This window comes from Furipterus horrens, unplaced genomic scaffold (genome assembly GCF_987537825.1).
Source record: "Furipterus horrens unplaced genomic scaffold, mFurHor1.1.pri manual_scaffold_2, whole genome shotgun sequence".
Classification (NCBI taxonomy): Eukaryota; Metazoa; Chordata; class Mammalia; order Chiroptera; family Furipteridae; genus Furipterus; species Furipterus horrens.
The window spans coordinates 35,186,185-35,205,079 of NW_028327172.1; the positions used below are offsets into that span (position 1 = coordinate 35,186,185).

Consider the following 18,895-nt stretch of genomic DNA (forward strand, 5'->3'; position numbering starts at 1 on the left):
CCCACGGCGGCGGGGGTTCGCAGGCCCCGGCTCCGGCCATGTGGGACCCTCGCGGAACTGAGGCGTGCGCCGCAGCACTGGGCGGCGCGCTCTTCCTGCTGCTCTTCGCGCTAGGGGCCCGCCAGCTGCTGAAGCAGAGGCGGCCGACGGGCTTTCCCCCGGGTCCGTGGGGGCTGCCGTTCATCGGCAACATCTTCTCCTTGGCCGCCTCTGCTGAGCTCCCCCATGTCTACATGAAAAAGCAGAGCCAGGTGTACGGCGAGGTACAGCCCGACGGGCCGTGGGCAGGGAGGGTCCGGGCCTTCATTCTGGGTGGGCCGACGGCCGCTCCTGGCCCGGACCCGTTGGTACCCTACTCCGGGTATCCGGTGCTTCGAGAGAAACCCACTTCCTGGGTCGGGAGAAGTCCTCGTAGCCACGCCCCCGCCCGGGGAGCCCCGCCCAGGCGCGACCCCCACCCGCCGGACTCCCCGCGGGATCTGCCTGCACTGCAAACCATAGAGGTTGTGCTCCCGCCCCTGCGCAGTGGGCCTGCAGGCTCTGCCCTCGTGGAATGACTTCGGGCTCAGGTTCCCACGCTAGGCTTCCCAAGTAGGCCGCCGACTTCTAGGACCGAGTGAAAAGAGAATAGGAGGTTCTTTGATGTTTGCCTTTGAGCACGGCTGGCCTAGGCCTTTGCAGTGAGGATTAGCAAGGATCTGGGAAGGCCCTGGCGCAGAGAGAGGTGGGCTCTGGTAAAGGACTGGAAGAGTGAATGAATGGGTGACTACAAATGGGGGCGGCGTCCTACCGCTCAGGGTGAGCAGCGTCGTGATGGCGGGCCAGCGGCGACCTCCTAGCAAACCCTGGCACTGTGCCTGCTGCGGGCCAGCCACCCTGCCCACGTGGACTCCTTTCAGCTTACAGCGGCCCGGCCCGGGGAAGGACCGCTGGTCCTCCCTGTTGCAGAGGAGGAGACTGCACTGGGCATGCCCGGTGGCCAGCAGACAGCCTCGCCGCTGCTGGCTGGCAGGGGAAAGGGAAGGGCGCCGGACCTCAGAAGGAGGCAGACGAGTTGGAGCACCGGCACTGACCGAGCGCACCTGCGTTGTCCTGAGACTCTTAAGTCAGGGGCTACAACAAACCACTGTTGCTGGGTGCTAGGGATGCGGAGGAGAAGGAGGCCAACACAGCCCGATTTCAGGGAGTTAGTCTAGTGAGAGGGAGAAAATCAGTCTAATTGTCAACCGCAAACTGTTGTGCTTTGAAGGAGCAGGACAGTAGGGCTATTTGGCAGCTGTGTTTCAGGTTGGGGCTTAAAGCCTTATTTAAACCAGGTTTCAAAAAAAATTAGTCTAGGTGCCCTGAGTGGTGTGGCTCAGTGGATTGAGCACTGGCTTGTGAACCTGAAGATTGCAGTTCAATTCCGAGCCAGGGCACATGCCTGGGTTGCAGGCCATGTCCCTGGTTGGGGGCCTGTAAGAGGCAACCACTTGATGTTTCTCTCCTTCTCTTTCTCTCTCCCTTCCCCTCTCTGTAAAAATAAAGTTCTTAGTTTTTTTCACCCTCAAGTTCTCCAAGATTTGAGAGTATTTGCATTTGGTATACTTTATCTCTGTTGTGTTAGTACAAAGCATCATAATATTACAGAGAAATTGTTAGATGTGAGAGCATGAGACTAGAGGTTGTCCTCTTTCATCAGGTAAAATTTGACCTTTCAGTCTTTGAATCTTAATTTTCCTTGTTTACATAATGAAAATAATAACTGAGAACAGTTAAGTGCTATTCTGATGTCCTTGGTCATTAATTACAGAACAATTTATTAGGCCTACAAATTCAAACGTATTTTTAAACCAATTTTGTGAAATGGTGTCTTGCAGAATAGCAATGTGTTTTATATATATAATATTGAACTAAAAGGAATGCTGTTTTTACAATGAACATTCTTTTCTGGAAGGTGGTAGTCTAAGTCTTCTGTCATAATAGATTACAAATTAGAAACATGCTGAAAAACTTATCTTGGGATAGGTAGATTTGGTTCAATGGAATTAAGAATTTGGCATGAGTGAACGGTTTTATTTTGCTGGTCCAGCTATTTTAGGCCACCATGGTTCCTTACAAAACCCTTTACTGAAGGTGGTAAAATTAAACTTTTTAATAGGCAAGAGGAGTACAGGAAAAAGAGAAAGGAACAAAAATGAAAAAGATATAGACACTGTTTGTCTGACGCTGCCTTAGACTTAGGTTAGATACCATCTAACATTAACTGTGTAACCTATAGCAGCATTTGATCTTTATCTTCATTGTGAAATATCCCTAAAGGTCTTCCACTATCTTAGAGGTGTTTCTCAATTCTGACAGTCTCAAAGTTAGTATAGATTGTTAATACACTATACAGGTATAATATTTGTACTATACCTTTTTTGGAAGTGGGAGGAGACTATTATCTCCTGTACTGCTGGAGAAAGTTATTTATAGGGCTTATTTGTAAATGGAATCTTATTTTTACACTATATGGCTTTATAATTTGGAGATGTGGGCTCGTATAAAAAAGCTTGGATGTGAAAATTGCTTATGAGAAATGACAGTCACTTCAAGTGACATCTACTTTTATGAAGTCTGTGAATTCAATTTTCCGTTATTATTCTTGCAAGGAAGACAGCAGTTCTCAGATCTCACACATTTATTTGAAAGGCAATCTGAAATAGAAATGTACCCCATCAAGAATTAACATTTCCTTGGAGATCACTCTGAATGTATAAGCTTCTGCAGTGACTTTAATCTTAATTCAAATTTCAAGAAGCATTCCCTAGCTAGTAAAGTGGTAAACAAATTTTTTTACAGATTATTTTCAGGTAATACACATAGGACAATAATTACTTCAAGGCAAGTGGAGGTGACAATTTATTAATTTATTTACACTGTATATAGTAACCATTTATTGAGACCTTTGTACAAGGCACTGAACATGATTCTATGGAAGGTTCAAAGATGGAAGACTTAAAATCATTTATTCTAAGGCATTTATAATTTAGCAGGCAGACAGAAGATAAGAATATGAATGATTCTGGGCCTGGCTGGTGTGGCTAAGTGGATTGAGCGCCGTCCTGTGAACGAAAAGGTTGCCAGTTCCATTTCCAATCAGGGCACCTGCCTGGATTGTGGGCCAGGTCCCCAGGTGGGGGCATGTGAGAGGCAACTGATTGATGTTTCTCTCCTGCATAGATGTTTCTCTCCCTCTCTTCCTCCTGTCCCTTCTCTCTAAAAATAAATAAAATCATTTAAAAATGAATATAAATGTTTGTGGTTCAAGATAGTATTAAATAAGTGCCCTGGGAACTTCTAAGCATGTGCTGTGGTGACTCAAAGGAGAGGGAGAGAATGCACCAAGAAAGGCTTCATGGAGCATGGTCCCTAAAGACTTGGCATTGTTTGGACAGTATGGCAGTCAAGAGAGGCATTCTAAATGAGGAAAGAGCCCGTGTAAAGTGCGTGGCAATTACTTACCAGTTTTCATCAACAGCATTATTCACATTTTTCTGTTATTAGCATTTAACCCATGGTGGTGTAATAATCTACTTAAATGTATGCCTCCACCACTAATTCAACATGTATTTATCAATTGTCTTATGCTTTGTACTGTCCTAGGTGTGCAGATATAGCAACGAACAAAACAGAAAGTGTATAGCTTACATTCTCACCAGGTGGGGATGGAAGGAAGGTGGTAAAGTGGACAATATAAACATAATAAGTAAAATTATATAACATGTTAAAGTACAGGGTATGAAGTCAACAAAATTAAGGGGAATGGAGAATGCCCAGGGGTGAAATTTTAAATGGGCTAGTCAGAGCAGGCCTCACTGTAAAGAAGGCATCTGAGCAAAGACTTAAAGAAAAGGAATGAGCAAGCTATAGGAAAACCTAGGGGAAGAACATTCCAGGCCAAGAGATTAAGGTCAAAGGCCATGACACTGGAGTATGCCATGTTGAAAATCACCTGTAAAGAGACAAGAAGCTGTGTGATAGCATAGGGGAGAAATGAAGGTGGCTTGGATTAGAGTGTCAGTGACAGAAGGGGTAGGAAGTTGTCATATTCTGTTTATATTCTGAAAGTGGAAACGTGACTGCTGAGCAGTGATGTGCGTTTGGGGGGTGGGGGTGGAGTCAACATGGGCAGCTCATGGGTAGTTTGCGGCCTGAGCAGCTTGAGACAGTGAAAAATTGTGGGTAGAGCTGGTTTGAGGGAGGGAAAGAGACTTGGAGATCATAGACTGACTTCTAGAAAGCAAGGAAAGTAATTCATGTGTTCCTCTTTTCCATCTCTGCCTACATCATGACTAGCCCATAATAATACTAAAAATTATTGAATAAATCAGAGAACATATAAACTTAATTTGGATCATTTCATAGGTCAAAGTATAAGGATAAATTTTCACAATTTTATACACAAACATTCACCAGAAGTCCTGAAAAACAGCTTAGTACAGGATAGATACTAGTTCTTTTTTTTTTTAAATAATTTATTTGTTTATTTTTAGAGAGAGGGGAAAAGAGAAAGGGAGAGAAATATCACTGTGTGGTTGCCTCTCACTCACGCCCACAACTGGGGACCTGACGTGCAACCTAGTCATGTGCCCTGACTGGGAATTGAACCAGCGACACTTGGTTCGCAGGCTGATGCTCAATCCACTGAGCCACAGCAGCGAGGTAGATGCTAGTTCTAATGACAATTCCCCCAGTTTTACCCTCAAATACAGGGACATTTCAAGTTTTTGAGTAAATGTGAGTTGTATAACAGCTTTCTCAATCATGGCTCCTCCTTGGTTTTTGTAATCCCTAGCGTCCACCGCCTGACAGTGTATCCTGAAATATGACTCCTGTTTGTTCTGCTTCATATTAACAGAGTTTTCAATCCCAGGGTCTTTTGCTGTCCTTGTGAAATCATCAGTCTGTTTTCATCCTGCATCAGGACCATTACCTATTCACTAGCGGCACCCTTTTATTATCTCTACTGTGATATGGCGATTCATAATGAGAAATATATATTTTGGTCTTTGTCTCTTAACTGACACATTGCTCCTAAAGCCCTTGGAGTTTCCTAAGTCTTAAGTGTGATAAAGGCATCTCTTTTCTTATTCATAACAACTCCCTTTCAACCACACCTGAGTTTATGTTAATGAGGTAATTTTTAGAAAGTTCAAAGAATGAGAGCTTGTTTTTCAGAGAACGAATCGGGATTAGAGCATTGGAATTTCCAGCCCTATCCCTTCCCCTTACCTCTGATGAGGGGAGAAGGGCTGGAAGTTGAATCAGTCACCAATAGTCAGTGATCTAATTGATCACTCCTAGGTAATAAAATGTCCATAAAAATCCTCAAATTACAGAGTTGGCAGAGCTTCCATGTTGGTGAACACACGGAGCTGAGCAGAGGGTAGCATGTCTGGAGAGGACATGGAGGCTTCCCACCCTCTCCCATACCTTGCTCTATGCATCTCTTCCATGTGGCTGTTCCTTAGTTACATCCTTTTATAATAAAGCTGTAACCTAGTAAGTAAAATATTTCCCTGAGTTCTGTGAACCACTCTAGCAAATTAATTGAACTTGAGCAGAAGGTCATGCAAACCTTTGATTTATAGCCTGTTGGTCAGAAGCACAGGTAACACCCTGGATTTGTGATTGGTATCTGAAGCGATGGAGAACTCTTGTGGCACTGATCTCTCTATCTCTCTCTCTTTTTTAAAGATTTTATTTTTTAGAGAGAGGGGAAGGGAGGGAGAAAGAGAGGGAGAGAAACACTGACGTGCAAGAAAAACAGAGATCAGATGCCTCTCACATGCTTCCAACCGGGGACCAGGTCCACAACCCAGGCATGCGTCCTGACTGAGAATTGAACAAGCAACCTTTCAGTTCACAGGCCAACACTCAATCCACTGAGCCACATCGGGCAGAACAGCACTGATCCCTTAATATATGGAACCTCACAGTCTCCAGATAGATAGTATCGGAATTGAGTTAAATTGTAGGACACCCTGCTGTTGTCCCAGAATTGCTTGATGTGTGGAAAAGCCACACATCTGGTGTCAGAAGTGTAGTAGAGTATTGAGAGTAGAGGAGACACAGAGGAGGAGTTTTTCCTTTAAATCTGCTAAAGTTATACTTCTGGGTAAATGCTCTTTTCAGACCATTTCATGACTGCTTTGGGAACCAAAAAAGTCCCACCTTTGCTCAGCTGAAACTCTTAACGCTGCTTCTTTTGAAAATACCACTGCTTGTGGCAGGCAGTCCATGCTCCTTCCCCAAGGGTTGCGATGTACCTGCTACTCAGTTGGCAGGGCCTATTCTTGTGCCAAAGGCTCCATTGCTCAGATGGTTGATTCTGTTACTACTGGGAGCTGTTCATCACTATTGCTGCTAGAACTACTTCTGCTGAACTTCTGTTCTCTGCCAAGCCTCTTGTTTGGTTTTGTTTGCAGAGATGAGGCTTAACTCAGTGTTTTGGCTCTAAAATATCTCTCAGCCAACTCCTCAGAGGATGGGGATAAGCACTCTTTGCATTCCACTCATAAGGCCGCACTCTCCTCTCACTGGACTAGTCCCTTGTGGGCCTTGCTAGAATGGACTCTAAAGCTGTGACATTGTAAGTGAACCGGAGGTAAAGCACATGAGAAGCTCCAGCAAGGCATTGCATGGGTATTTCCTCTTGCCTTCCTCTTAGCTGAGGGCTAGCCCCCGGTGCCTGTGTGGTGAGTGCTGTTAAAAGGAGACAGCAAGCCCAAATGGAGTCACCTGTGCTAAAACCCCAAGTCAGCAAACCAGGACTTAGTACCTAAGTTAACTGCAGTTTCAACTTCCTCCAGGAATGTAACCTTTGACTAGTCAACGTGAAATTACCTGTTCAGCACTAGTTAGATAACTACTGGATAGACTTCTTTGTTCCCCTTAGGAGAGAGACTTTCCCTGAAACAATTATTTTCTCACTTCCTCTCTGCCTTTAAAAGCCTTCTGTTTCCTACAGCTCTTTGGAGCTCTTTTCTGCTTGCTAGATGAATCATTCAATAAAGTCAATTAGATCTTCAAATTTACTCTCTTTAATTTTTGTTATTTTGACCATGTCTTCCCAGGTCATATTCCCTTAGGGCCCTCTTTGTTAACTTCATGGGATTCGGGGACACAAATACAAATGGGCCTAGTTACAATATGTTTATACTTCAAAGTTGTCTCTTATGCCTTTGACAATCCCCTTCCCTACCTAAGTCTGGAGTATCAAGGATTTGTAGATGGTGCTGCTTTCCCATTCATCTTGGTAATAAAAAGAAATTCCTAGATATCATTGAATGTTTTTGAGTTGGAATGAATCTTAAAAGAGTATCTAAGTCAAGTACCGTATTTTCTATGACAACCCTGACACCCAAAAAGGTTAAAGGGTTCTGTGCAGGGTCTTATATCTGTTTAATGGCAGAGCTTAAATTAGAACCCAGGCCTTCAATTATACCATTTAAAACATTGTCTTCAGTCATTGAATGCATAATGAAATCATAGTGTTTGATATGCCTTGTAGAAAGAAGGCATGCTAAACATTGTCAGTTGAGTAATAAGTGCCTACATTTTCAGGGAAGTAACAAATCTGGGAGAGCTGGCTTAGTATATGTTAATTTCCATGGTTCTATTTCTCCATACATTGTCATTTAAATGCTGTTTTTCTTTTCTTCTCAAAGATCTTCAGTTTAGATCTTGGAGGTATATCAGCTGTGGTTCTAAATGGCTATGATGTAGTAAAGGAGTGCCTTGTTCATCAAAGTGAAATTTTTGCAGACAGGCCATGTCTACCTTTATTCGTGAAGATGACAAAAATGGGAGGTAGGTTTATTTTCACCTTTTTAGTGACTTACTAAACTATTTTAAATCACATTTATTATTTTATGTAAATTCAGCACATAGAGTTTTGATTCTATTGTATTGATTAGCAGGAAAGTATTACTTAATCAATTTAAGCTACAGACTAGTATTTGAGGACTTTCAACCTGCATTACTGTCATATGGCGGGGGGGAACAAATGTAGATTTATAGTTGTGAGTCCATGAAATAGCTTATTCTTATATTATTTATTGTATTGTTTTCCATATAATACTTTTGCCCACCCCTGTATTTTAGACCTGTGCGTGCTAATTCTACTATTGTAATTGAGTTCTAATAAATATTGTAAATAATGTTTTAAAGAATTAGCACTTACTAATAAGTGCAGGTTTTGAGAAACAAGTTAGGAATACATACATGTGCATGCACACTTGAATCAAAAGTGCCTTTTGAAGCCAGTCTTGTGTTCTTGGTGACATTTTTACTATAATTTTACTTATAAGATTATAGAACATGAAGCAGCCTTTCTTAACTAGTAATCAAACCTTGGCATATCAGGACAATGCTCTAATCAATTGCACCACCTGTCCAGGGCTCAAAATTTCTCCATTTAATGAGAGCTTCACACTTACTTTTATTTTTTAAATAAGATTTTATGTATTTATTTTTAGAGGCGGGGGGAGAAAGAGAGAGAGAGAAACATCAATGTGTGGTTGTCTCTCACATGCACACAGCTGGGAACCTGGCCCGAAACCCAGGCATGTGCCCTGAGAATTGAACTGGCGATCCTTTGGTTCACAGGCTGGCACTCAATCTACTGAGCTACACCAGCTAAGGCCACATTTGCTTTTAAAGAAAAACTTAAAACTACCTTGATTAGATAAACTAAAAAGATATTGATTGAAAAGAAAAAATAAAAACTATATATTACATCACAAAGCAAATCAACTAATGCAAAGAAAATACTAGTTTTTTAATGCCAAATTCTTAGGCCAGAGTATAATGATACTTGAAAGCAATAATATAAATAAAATTCAAATTTCCAGACTCTGAAATAATTTTCTAAATTCTAATTAGGCAAAAGAAGAAATTATACCACAATTATAACAGAAGACCTTTAAAGAAATTATGAAAATAAAAGATGATGTGCTTAGAATAATATTTGGGGTAAAATATGTATTATATATTTTTAAAGCTATAAATTTATAGTTTGATATTTTATAATAAATAAAGATAAAATAAGGATTGAACTTAAGGTTTTCAAAAAATAGTAAAAGAAAAATAGGTAGAAAACCGTGTGTGTTATTTTAAGATACGCATGCATTGAACTTGGAACTGAGAAATCAGAGGCGCCATTAGTCCACTCTTGGGGGGAAAGTTGCCCAAGCATACTACTTGGTCAATAAGGGTTGTAAAAAGGCTCTGCTGTACCTTCTGTACAGGTAGTGCACACGTATATGTTTCCATAGGGCTTGCTGTCATCTCAATGCCTTTGCATTAGATTAGCTGTCCCCCATGCCAGCGGTGATCTTTCCCCAGATAGCTGCTTGACTATGTCTTCATTTATGTCACCTCAGTGAGACTCTCCCTGACCACCCTATATCTGCTTCCTTATGGTATAATTTATTTGTTCATTTGCCTCTCCTCTCTAGTATGTAAGGTCCATGAGAGTAGGGATCTTTTGCCTCTTTTGCTCACTGATATATCTGTGATACTTACAACGCTGCCTGGAACATAGTAGGTTATCCATAAATACGTGTTGAATGAGTGTTTGTTGAATGAATAATTACCTGGGAGTCTGGAAAGAGAATGAAATATAGGAATATAAGATTGCTGCACAACTCCAGGTTAAAATATTATTGCACAATCATTATTCTCACAGAGCTGGAGGCTGCGAAGTCAAAATCAAGGCACCACCAGATCTGGTGTCTGAAAAGAGCCTGCTTCCAGACTTGTAAACAGCTACTTTCTTCCTGTATCCTCACATGGCTGAGAGTAATCACCTCTTCTCTGTCCCTCTTATAAGGGTGCTTATCCCATTCAAGGGAGGTCTACCCTCATGTCCTAATCACCTCCAGAGGCCCAACCTCCTAATATCATTACACTGGGGTTAGGCTTCAACACATGAATTTTGTGGGGACACAAGCATTTAGCCATAGTGTTCTCTTTTTTGCTTGAGTATTTTTACTACATTAACACCTCATTCAGCCCACCCTTGCCTTTCTCTGCCAGAGTTATCTTAGGCAACATTTGCCTTTAACAGGAGGAAATTTGTATTCTAAAATCTAGTCTCTTAAAGCAGAAAATTTCTAATTCTAGAAATATGATTCTCAGGTGTTTGTTTATTCCAAAATATAATTTTGCCCACAGAACACGCAGTCATTTGTTTTTTTGTAAATTAGGCTTTTAGTAAAAGATGGATAATAAAGTCACCTGGGCCTACTTCACCCAGGCTGGATTATACATGACTGTCCACTTTCTTATGGTGGGAGAATTATAGATCTTTTCTGCCTTCCCCCAGATAATAGGTAGACAAATTTTTATGTTTATAATATTTTATGGCTAATGAGTGGTAGAAAACAGGGCTTATCCACTGGGTCTAGTTTTAGCTTTATAGAAAGATAATTTGGAGAAGAATGATTAACCATCTTTTTTCTCCCTCTCCATAGCCTCTTTTGCTGTTAGATACAGGGATGTAGGAATGATAAGTTTTTTTTACTTTTTTTTTCCAGGCTTACTCAATTCCAAATATGGCCGAGGATGGGTTGATCACAGAAGATTAGCTGTAAACAGCTTTCGGTATTTTGGATATGGCCAAAAGTCTTTTGAATCTAAAATTTTAGAAGAAACCAAATTTCTCATTGATGCTGTTGAAACATACAAAGGCAGACCTTTTGACTTTAAACAACTAATAACAAATGCTGTTTCAAACATAACCAATCTGATCCTTTTTGGAGAACGATTCACATATGAAGACACTGATTTTCAGCACATGATTGAGTTATTTAGTGAAAATGTGGAACTCGCTGCCAGTGCATCTGTCTTCCTGTATAATGCCTTTCCGTGGATTGGTGTCTTACCTTTTGGAAAACACCAACAGCTGTTTAGAAATGCCACTGTGGTCTACAGTTTTCTCTCCAGGCTTATTGAAAAGGCTTCCATCAACAGAAAGCCTCAGTTACCCCAGCATTTTGTTGATGCTTACTTAGATGAGATGGACCAAGGTAAAAATGATCCATCATCTACTTTCTCCAAAGAGAACCTAATTTTCTCTGTGGGTGAACTCATCATTGCTGGAACCGAAACTACAACCAATGTGTTACGGTGGGCAATTCTTTTCATGGCCCTTTATCCAAACATCCAAGGTGAGGAGTTTCTTGATCTCAAAGTCTGAACTTACATTTAGGACTCGCACGTGTTTTAAAGTCTTTGGCGAGGTACAAAGCATTTTAGTTAGGAACTCCTGCTGTGTTAGCCAAGAAGAAAAATATTTAGTAGTTATAAAGAGTTTTCAAGTCTATTATCAGAATTCATGTAAAAACCTCAGAGATAAGTTTTATTATTGCCTATTTTATAAGTGAGGGAAAAGAGTGAGTGGCTGATGTGCCCAACCTCATTCACTGGAGGTGGCAGAGCTGGGACCTGAAGCCTGGTTGTTTTAATTCAAGTGTTATGCCTTACTGTTCAGATTTGTTTGATTTTTATTACTCTTAATGTGGTTTTCACAACAGTTACTCGGAGCATTGGTTACTGACAGTACAAGATATATGGTATATATATTTAAATAAAATTCCTGGACAATGAAAAATCTGAATCTGGATGTACCCATACTCTATTGACTTATTATTATAGATTATCCCTTGTATTATCCCAAAGGGAAATTATTTTAGATATTACTTTTTAAGCATTGCATAATAAATTGAACACTTTTTTTCTCTGACAGGACAAGTTCAGAAAGAGATTGATTTAATTATGGGACCCAGTGGGAAGCCTTCTTGGGATGACAAATGCAAAATGCCTTACACTGAGGCAGTTTTGCATGAAGTTTTAAGATTCTGTAATATAGTGCCATTAGGGATTTTCCATGCTACCTCTGAAGATACAGTTGTACGTGATTATTCCATTCCTAAAGGCACAACAGTAATTACAAATCTTTATTCTGTACACTTTGATGAAAAATACTGGAAAGACCCAGAAATATTCTATCCTGAACGATTTCTGGACAGCAGTGGATATTTTTCCAAGAAGGAAGCTTTGGTTCCATTTTCCCTGGGTAAGAGAACTTTCACAGGGGGCATAACTTTAGGACAAAGTGTAAGGTGGTTCATCATTATAACATCTTAATCTGAAGCATTCTGTTGGAGAATTACATAGTCTAACTCTGAAAACAGCATTGATTCTTACAGGAGAGGAGAGTTTAATTAGAGTTCATTAACAAATATTTCTACTCAAAATAATTTAGTATCTAGAGAGAAACGGTTGAGAGCTCTGGCTTCTGAAACTTTTTGTGTGTGTGGATTTTTGTCCTGTAATCATAACTCCAAGAGCTTGAAAATCAGTAACAAGTAGCTTGAGAAACTGAGACCCTGGGAAGGGAATGACTCATAGTTTGAAGTGAAACTAGAATCTAGTGCTCTTGGCTTCAAGTTTATTATACCTCATCTCCAAAAATATTGCTTCTGTGGTGAAAAAGTACATAGATCACAAGACCCATGGAAGATGGACTGGAAGCTCTTCCTTTTATTTGGGAAGGCTACACATTTAGTCATTTGAAATGAAATGATCTTCTCTTGAATCTATAGAACAAAATGTCACGCTTCTGATTAGATCTTTCATGGCATACCTTAGGCCCTGTTGCAACGTGCAAGGCAAGTGGGGGATGGACTACTAAATTTACAAACGTCCATAATCTGACAAAAGAAGGTAAAGAAATAGGCTCTGGGAGATGAAAAGCCAACTTTTATTCTTTGGAGTTTAAGAAAATTCTTTAATAGAATAACCTCTTCTAACTTTCTTAAATTCCAGATTTCCTGAATGGCACCCATATATTAGACATAAATTTTGGTAAATATTGTAGATTTAAAAAAATAATAATGATGTCTATTTTTTTTTCCTGTTTAGGAAGAAGACATTGTCTTGGAGAACAGCTGGCTCGGATGGAAATGTTCCTCTTTTTTACAGCCTTGCTTCAGCGGTTTCACGTGCATTTTCCAGATGAACTGGTTCCAGATCTGCAGCCCAGGTTCGGCATGACATTGCAGCCTCAGCCCTACCTCGTCTGTGTGGAAAGACGCTGAGAACGCATGCTGTTGTATGGAATAAGGCTGTATGTTCACCTCACAACCGAACTTTGTTTAATCAGTGTGTGTGTTTGGATGAAGGTCACAGCAGCATAAAGCCAAATTAACACAGATGTGACTGAAAAACAATACCAGACAATAATTAGCATCAGCTATGATATTTTTCAAGCTTTTACGACGTCTAAGATAGAATTAACTGTGGAGGAAAACAAAGGTGCCCATGACAGGTATTACATAAGATACTAAGATTTGCCATGAAAGCTTTAAGCAAAGCCTGACTTTTCAGCCTCTTGCTGAGCGCTAGGAACCCTCAGCCCTACTCATACAGGTCCCTCTGGGTGCATATGGGAGGCAACCAATCAATGTTTCTCTCTCACATCAGTGTTCTGTCTCACCCTTCCTCTCTCTCTCTGAAAGCAATTAAAAATGTCCTCTGGTGAGAGTAAAAATAAAAAAGAAATTAAAAAAAAAAAAGAATTGCATCATTCTTTCTACAATTGACGGTCCCTGTAACCCCTGAGTATCCATCCCCAAAGCAGCAGTTCAATAGATATGATATTACAAAAATGTATTTAAAATAAAAACAACACATAACAATGGATTCTTTGTAGACACATTTTCCCTAGTAACACTTTTTTCCACAGCCAATCACAGGGCTTAAAGATTGAATTCTTTTGACTTTTAGAGATCTTTAGGCATTTTCTTAGATTACTGTCATTTTTCTAAAAGATAAAACTATTCAAATCCAAACAACATGCTTTAGAGCCAGGGTAACTTGACAGTGAGGGATTCCTATTAATAATTATACCAGGAAAACAACTGTAAGCCATGACTGTGTTGATCAAACTGGTATATATATTCCAGTGGTAGGTTTCTTTTCTAAAATATTATTTTTCTAAGCTTTCTTTTTTAAAATATTATTTTTCTAAAATTGTACAGTAAGAATTCATGCTCTTGTAACTTGGCTCATAAATAGTGCAGCCTCTGAGTAAATGCACATAACAATGACTTCTGTTAAAACTATGAATTTAACTTTAGCTTGACCTCACCTGTTGAAAATTTTCAAGTTTCTGTGGGATAAATCAGGAATCCTTGCATCTCTGATGTATTAAGGTGTTTCTAGTTGCAAAGGGAAAAAAAATCCTCTGCGAATTTATCTAAATAATGAGAAATATAGAGGTGGTGTGGCAGTTTTAGGGTAGGTATGACCTAGGTGGTCCCTGGTGTAATCAAAGATCCTGTTTCTTTACATCCCTCAGTTTTGCTTTATCTAAAGGCTGGCTCTTGGAAGTACATGATTTGCTTACCTTGTAGGGAGAGTGAGCTTGGCTGTTTCTGGGAAAATAAGGGAGATTTTCAGATGTTCTTTGTGTCCCATAGGGCCTAACGTATACATTTAATGTGAGCAGGGTTTGGGGTGTTTTGTTTTTGTTTTCCATTGAACTAGACATGCCGTTTCTAAAATTTGCATGAAGAGGTAAATGAATAGCCACAGAAAGAAAAGCGGTGTGGAGGTTTCAGCCCCATAGGTATTGAAATATATGTACTTTAAAAGCTTGCAAATTAAAATAGTGTAAGAATGGCATGAATACATAGAAAAATGGAATAGAAAAGAAAGTCAAATAAAAAGAAGAATATCAAGTCAGTGGAACAAAGATGGGCTTTTTAATAAATGGTATTGTGTTGGGACTACTCTGTAGTTATTTGGAACAGTTAAAAATTTGACTGCATCTCTCATAGCATGTGCTTTAATATACTACCAATGGCTCAAAAGTTTATATAAAACAAAGCTATAAAAGTGCTAGAAAGCATGAGTGAATTCCTTTTTTAACTTTGGAATGAGGAAGCCTTTCCAACTATAACTCAAAATCCAGAACTCATAAAAGAAAATTGGTACATTTTTAGAAGCTGGTTCCACATTCTGTATGTTGGTTTTCCTGTTTTTGTTTTGTTTAAATGATTTACCCTGGGATCTCTCCACATCACTACATAGAAAACTTCCTCATCCTTTCTATAGCTGTGTACTATTACAGAATATAACACAGCAAAAAATGACAACGTAAATATTCTACAAGGCAAACAACACCATAAGTGGAAACAAACTGGGAAGAAATATGCAAATCTTATCACAAACAAAGGGCGAATCTCCTTAACATCATAAGAATACAGAAGAAAAGGTTTAACACTGCATTAGAAAACATTGGTCAATGGACACAGACAATTCATATACACATATTTCACATTTTAAACCCCTAAAGAAATAACTAAACATTTTTCATAAAAGAAATGCAAATGTAAACTTTAGTGAGATAACATACCTCATCTCTCATATTGGCAAAAACTCTGGAAGTTGACAACATGCTATTGGCAAGGTTGTGCTAAATAAAACATGAACTTTCATAATGGCTGATGAAAGTGCAAAGTCACATTTTCTACGGAAGGGAATTTGGCAAATTCTGTCAAAAAAAAAATACAACAAATATATTCATCTTTTGACTGAACAATTTATATTCTTAGGAATTTCCCCTGCAGATAAACTTGAACACATAATGAGGGACGTAAGTGCCAGGTTACTCACTGATGCATTTACAATAGCAAAGCAAAATAAAACAGAAGCAGCTCCTGTACCAACAGAAGAATGATAGAATAAACTATGGTATGTCCTGCAACAGAATACTGTACAGCTCTGTAAAGGATGAGGAAGTTTTCTATGTAGTGATATGGAGAGATCTCCAGGATAAATCATGTTAAAACAAAAAACAGAAAAACCAATATACAGAACGCGGTAGCCAGCCTCCAAAAAACCTGCAATGATCATCACCTGGTGCACACAGCCTTGTGAATCAGGGCTGGTCTGTGTGACCAGCTGAATGTGATGTTGTGAGACTTCTCAGGCCTGTCTACAAGCATTGCAACCTTTTACCTTGGTCTCTCTCAGTGATCGTTCTGGGGGAAGCCAGTCACCAGGCCATGATGACATCCAGGCAGCCCTGTGGAGAGCCCACATGGAGAGAAACCTAGGACTGCCACAAATTGCCAAGATTTAATTGCCAACCGTGTAACGAACCACTTTGGAAGTAGATTTTTCCCAAGCCTTCAGGTGCCTACAGACCCAGCAAGCAGTGGGTTGTGATCTCATGAGACATCCTGAGCAAGAACTGCTCAGCCAAGCATGGACTCCTGACAAAAACCATAATAAATGATAACTACCAGGATGTTTTGGGGTGATTTCTTAGCATTAGATAATGAATACAAAGAACGGTGTATAAAATATGTTCCTTTTTTTGTATGACGGGGGAATAAGAATGCTTATGTATAAATGCACACTATACACTTGTATTTGAATAAAAAGCACTGATTAGATTAATGGGAAACTAATGAAAATGCTGATTTCTAAGAGACTGAGAGAAAAGGGTAGATGAGATGGGGTGAAAGTGAGATATCTTAGTGTGTTTGCCTTTCATTCATTAAAGTTTTGATTATATACCAGCAATTGTATCCATTTATATATAATATAGAATAAAAACATATAGTAAATATATAATGCATAAATAAATAAAATTGAGACCACAGAAAAATCAAAGATATATTTTTAAAAATTAAAAAAGATTTTTTAGCCCTGGCTGCTGTGGCTCAGTGGATTGAGCGTCAGCCTGTGAGCCAAGTGTCACTGGTTCGAATCCCAGTCAGGGCACATGACTAGCTTGCACATCAGGTCCCCAGTTGGGGGTGCGAGTGAGAGGCAACCACACAGTGGTGTTTCTCTCCCTCTCTGTCTCCTTTCCCCTCTCTCTAAAAATAAGTAAATAAAATTAAACAATTAATTTAAAAAAATTTTTTTTACTAAGTCCTAATATCCAGATTAAATTGAAACCTCTGAGGATAGGTCCAAATGATTTTAATGTGCAACTTCTATAAAATACTGTCTTAGGAGAAGCTCTTCTCCAACTTCCCAAAACTGACACATGCAGTAATAGCAAATCTAAATAGTCCATAACTAAAAAAGGAATTTAATCCATAATTCTTTTGAAATGTCTACAAAGAACATTCTAGGTCTAAATGAATTTTCCAGGGAATTCTAATGGCAGTCTTAAAGAAACACTTCTAGAAAATAGGAAATGACATCTGCCCAACTGATTTTTTTTATGCTAGGATAATTTTGGTGCCAAATGCTTATCTATATAAAGAAGGGAAAATATATGTCAATCTCATTCATGCACAGAGATGCAAAAAATTATATAACATGCCTATTAAATTGCCTCTTTTTTTTTAAGTATGGTTTATTGATTATACTGTTACAGTTGTCCCAATTTCCCTTCCCTCTGCTCCCCTCCACCCGGTGTCCCCCCTCCCTCCAGTTGTCCCCCCCTTTTAGTCCATGTCCATTGGTTGTGGATATAGTTCTTAACCTCTTCCTGTCTATTCCATTCCCTCCTACTATGCTTCTTAATTCCTGTACTATCTCCCTCCCTCTTCCCCTTTCCCCTCCCTACTGACCTCCCCCCAGTATGTTCCCCATATCTATAGTTCTTTTTCCACTCTGGTTGCCTATTTAGTTTGCCTTTGTTTCAATTCCCTAGCTTCTGTTGTTGGTTCTTGTGATGCAGTTTTCATTTTAATGTTCATAGTTTTGATCCTCCTTTTTCTAAACCAGTCCCTCTTATAAATTGCCTCTTATAAGGATACCAGTCAGATTTGATTAGGGCCCTCACAATGGCCCTATTTTAACTTAATTACCTCTTTAAAGGCTCTGTCTTCCAAGGCAATCACAATCTGAGGTGTTGGGGGTTGAATTCAACATATAAATTTGGGGGGATAAGCTCATAACAACTAGGTAATGAAGAATTACATGGCCAAGAGCTAAACAGAGGAGGAGACCTGCAGAAGTGATCTTGGAATGTCATACTTATTTTCTTCTAGAGATACGAACCTGAAGGGGAAACTCAAGAATTGGAAATTTTCGTTTTAGGTAATTGTTAATAAGCTTAGTAGTTAATGCATGTAAAAAGCTATTGTTTCAGAACTGAAGGTATTGCCCATCCTGACTCCAGTAGACCACAAGCAAGTCAACTTTGTGCTCCAGAAGAGACCATAAGCAATCAAGATAGTACCTGAACCATTGTGTTTCAGGGAGAGACATCCCACCACCTAGAACACAGATAAAGAAAATCATCCAGAACGCAGGACCCAGATAGAAAATCACTGGTCAACTGATGAAAGGAAGTTAGGGAAATTGCTGGACAGCAGTTTAGATCTGATTAACCTCTTTCCTAAATTTCAAATCCCTTACCTACACTTTTTTTTTCTTGAATTCCAAATCCCTTTTCTACATTTTTTCCTTTTTATAAAAAGGATGGCTTAACTCCTGGCTGGTGTGGCTCAGTGGATTGAGCGCCAGCCTGTAAACCAAAGGGTCACTGGTTCAATTCCCAGTCAGGACACATGCCTGGGTTGCAGGCCTGGTCCCCAGTTAGGGGTGCGTGAGGGGCAACCATACATTGATGTTTTTCTCCCTCTCTCTCTAAATAAATAAATAAAATCTCTAAAAAAAAACAACAACAAAGGTTGGCTTGAAAGGAGACGTAAGATGGTTTGTTAGGGTACATAACCGGTCGTATTCTCAGATCGCTGGCCCTCTGAATAAAGTGCCCATAAAGATTCAACCTCTGTCTTTGCTTATTGGTTCTGGTAGTGACAGGCAGCATGAACGCTGGCTTTTCTGGTTTCAAACCAATTCACAACAGCCTACCAAGGGACTCTGA

At 39.7% G+C, this 18,895-nt stretch overlaps 1 protein-coding gene across 2 annotated transcripts; it reads left to right on the forward strand.

Moving 5' to 3' along the window:
- On the forward strand, positions 1-16,312 carry CYP2R1 (cytochrome P450 family 2 subfamily R member 1). 2 transcript variants are annotated; one of them, XM_090267648.1, is made up of 6 exons: positions 1-263; positions 7,695-7,836; positions 10,566-11,198; positions 11,777-12,106; positions 12,955-13,075; positions 16,072-16,312. In XM_090267648.1, the coding sequence occupies exons 1-6, from the start codon at positions 39-41 to the stop codon at positions 16,178-16,180; spliced, it is 1,560 nt and encodes a 519-aa protein (XP_090123774.1). In that variant the 5' UTR covers positions 1-38; the 3' UTR covers positions 16,181-16,312. The 2 variants fall into 2 exon arrangements, with proteins under 2 accessions (XP_090123774.1, XP_090123775.1); XM_090267649.1 differs by lacking the exon at positions 16,072-16,312 and having other exon boundaries at positions 12,955-13,569.
- Positions 16,313-18,895: the final 2,583 nt, after the last annotated feature.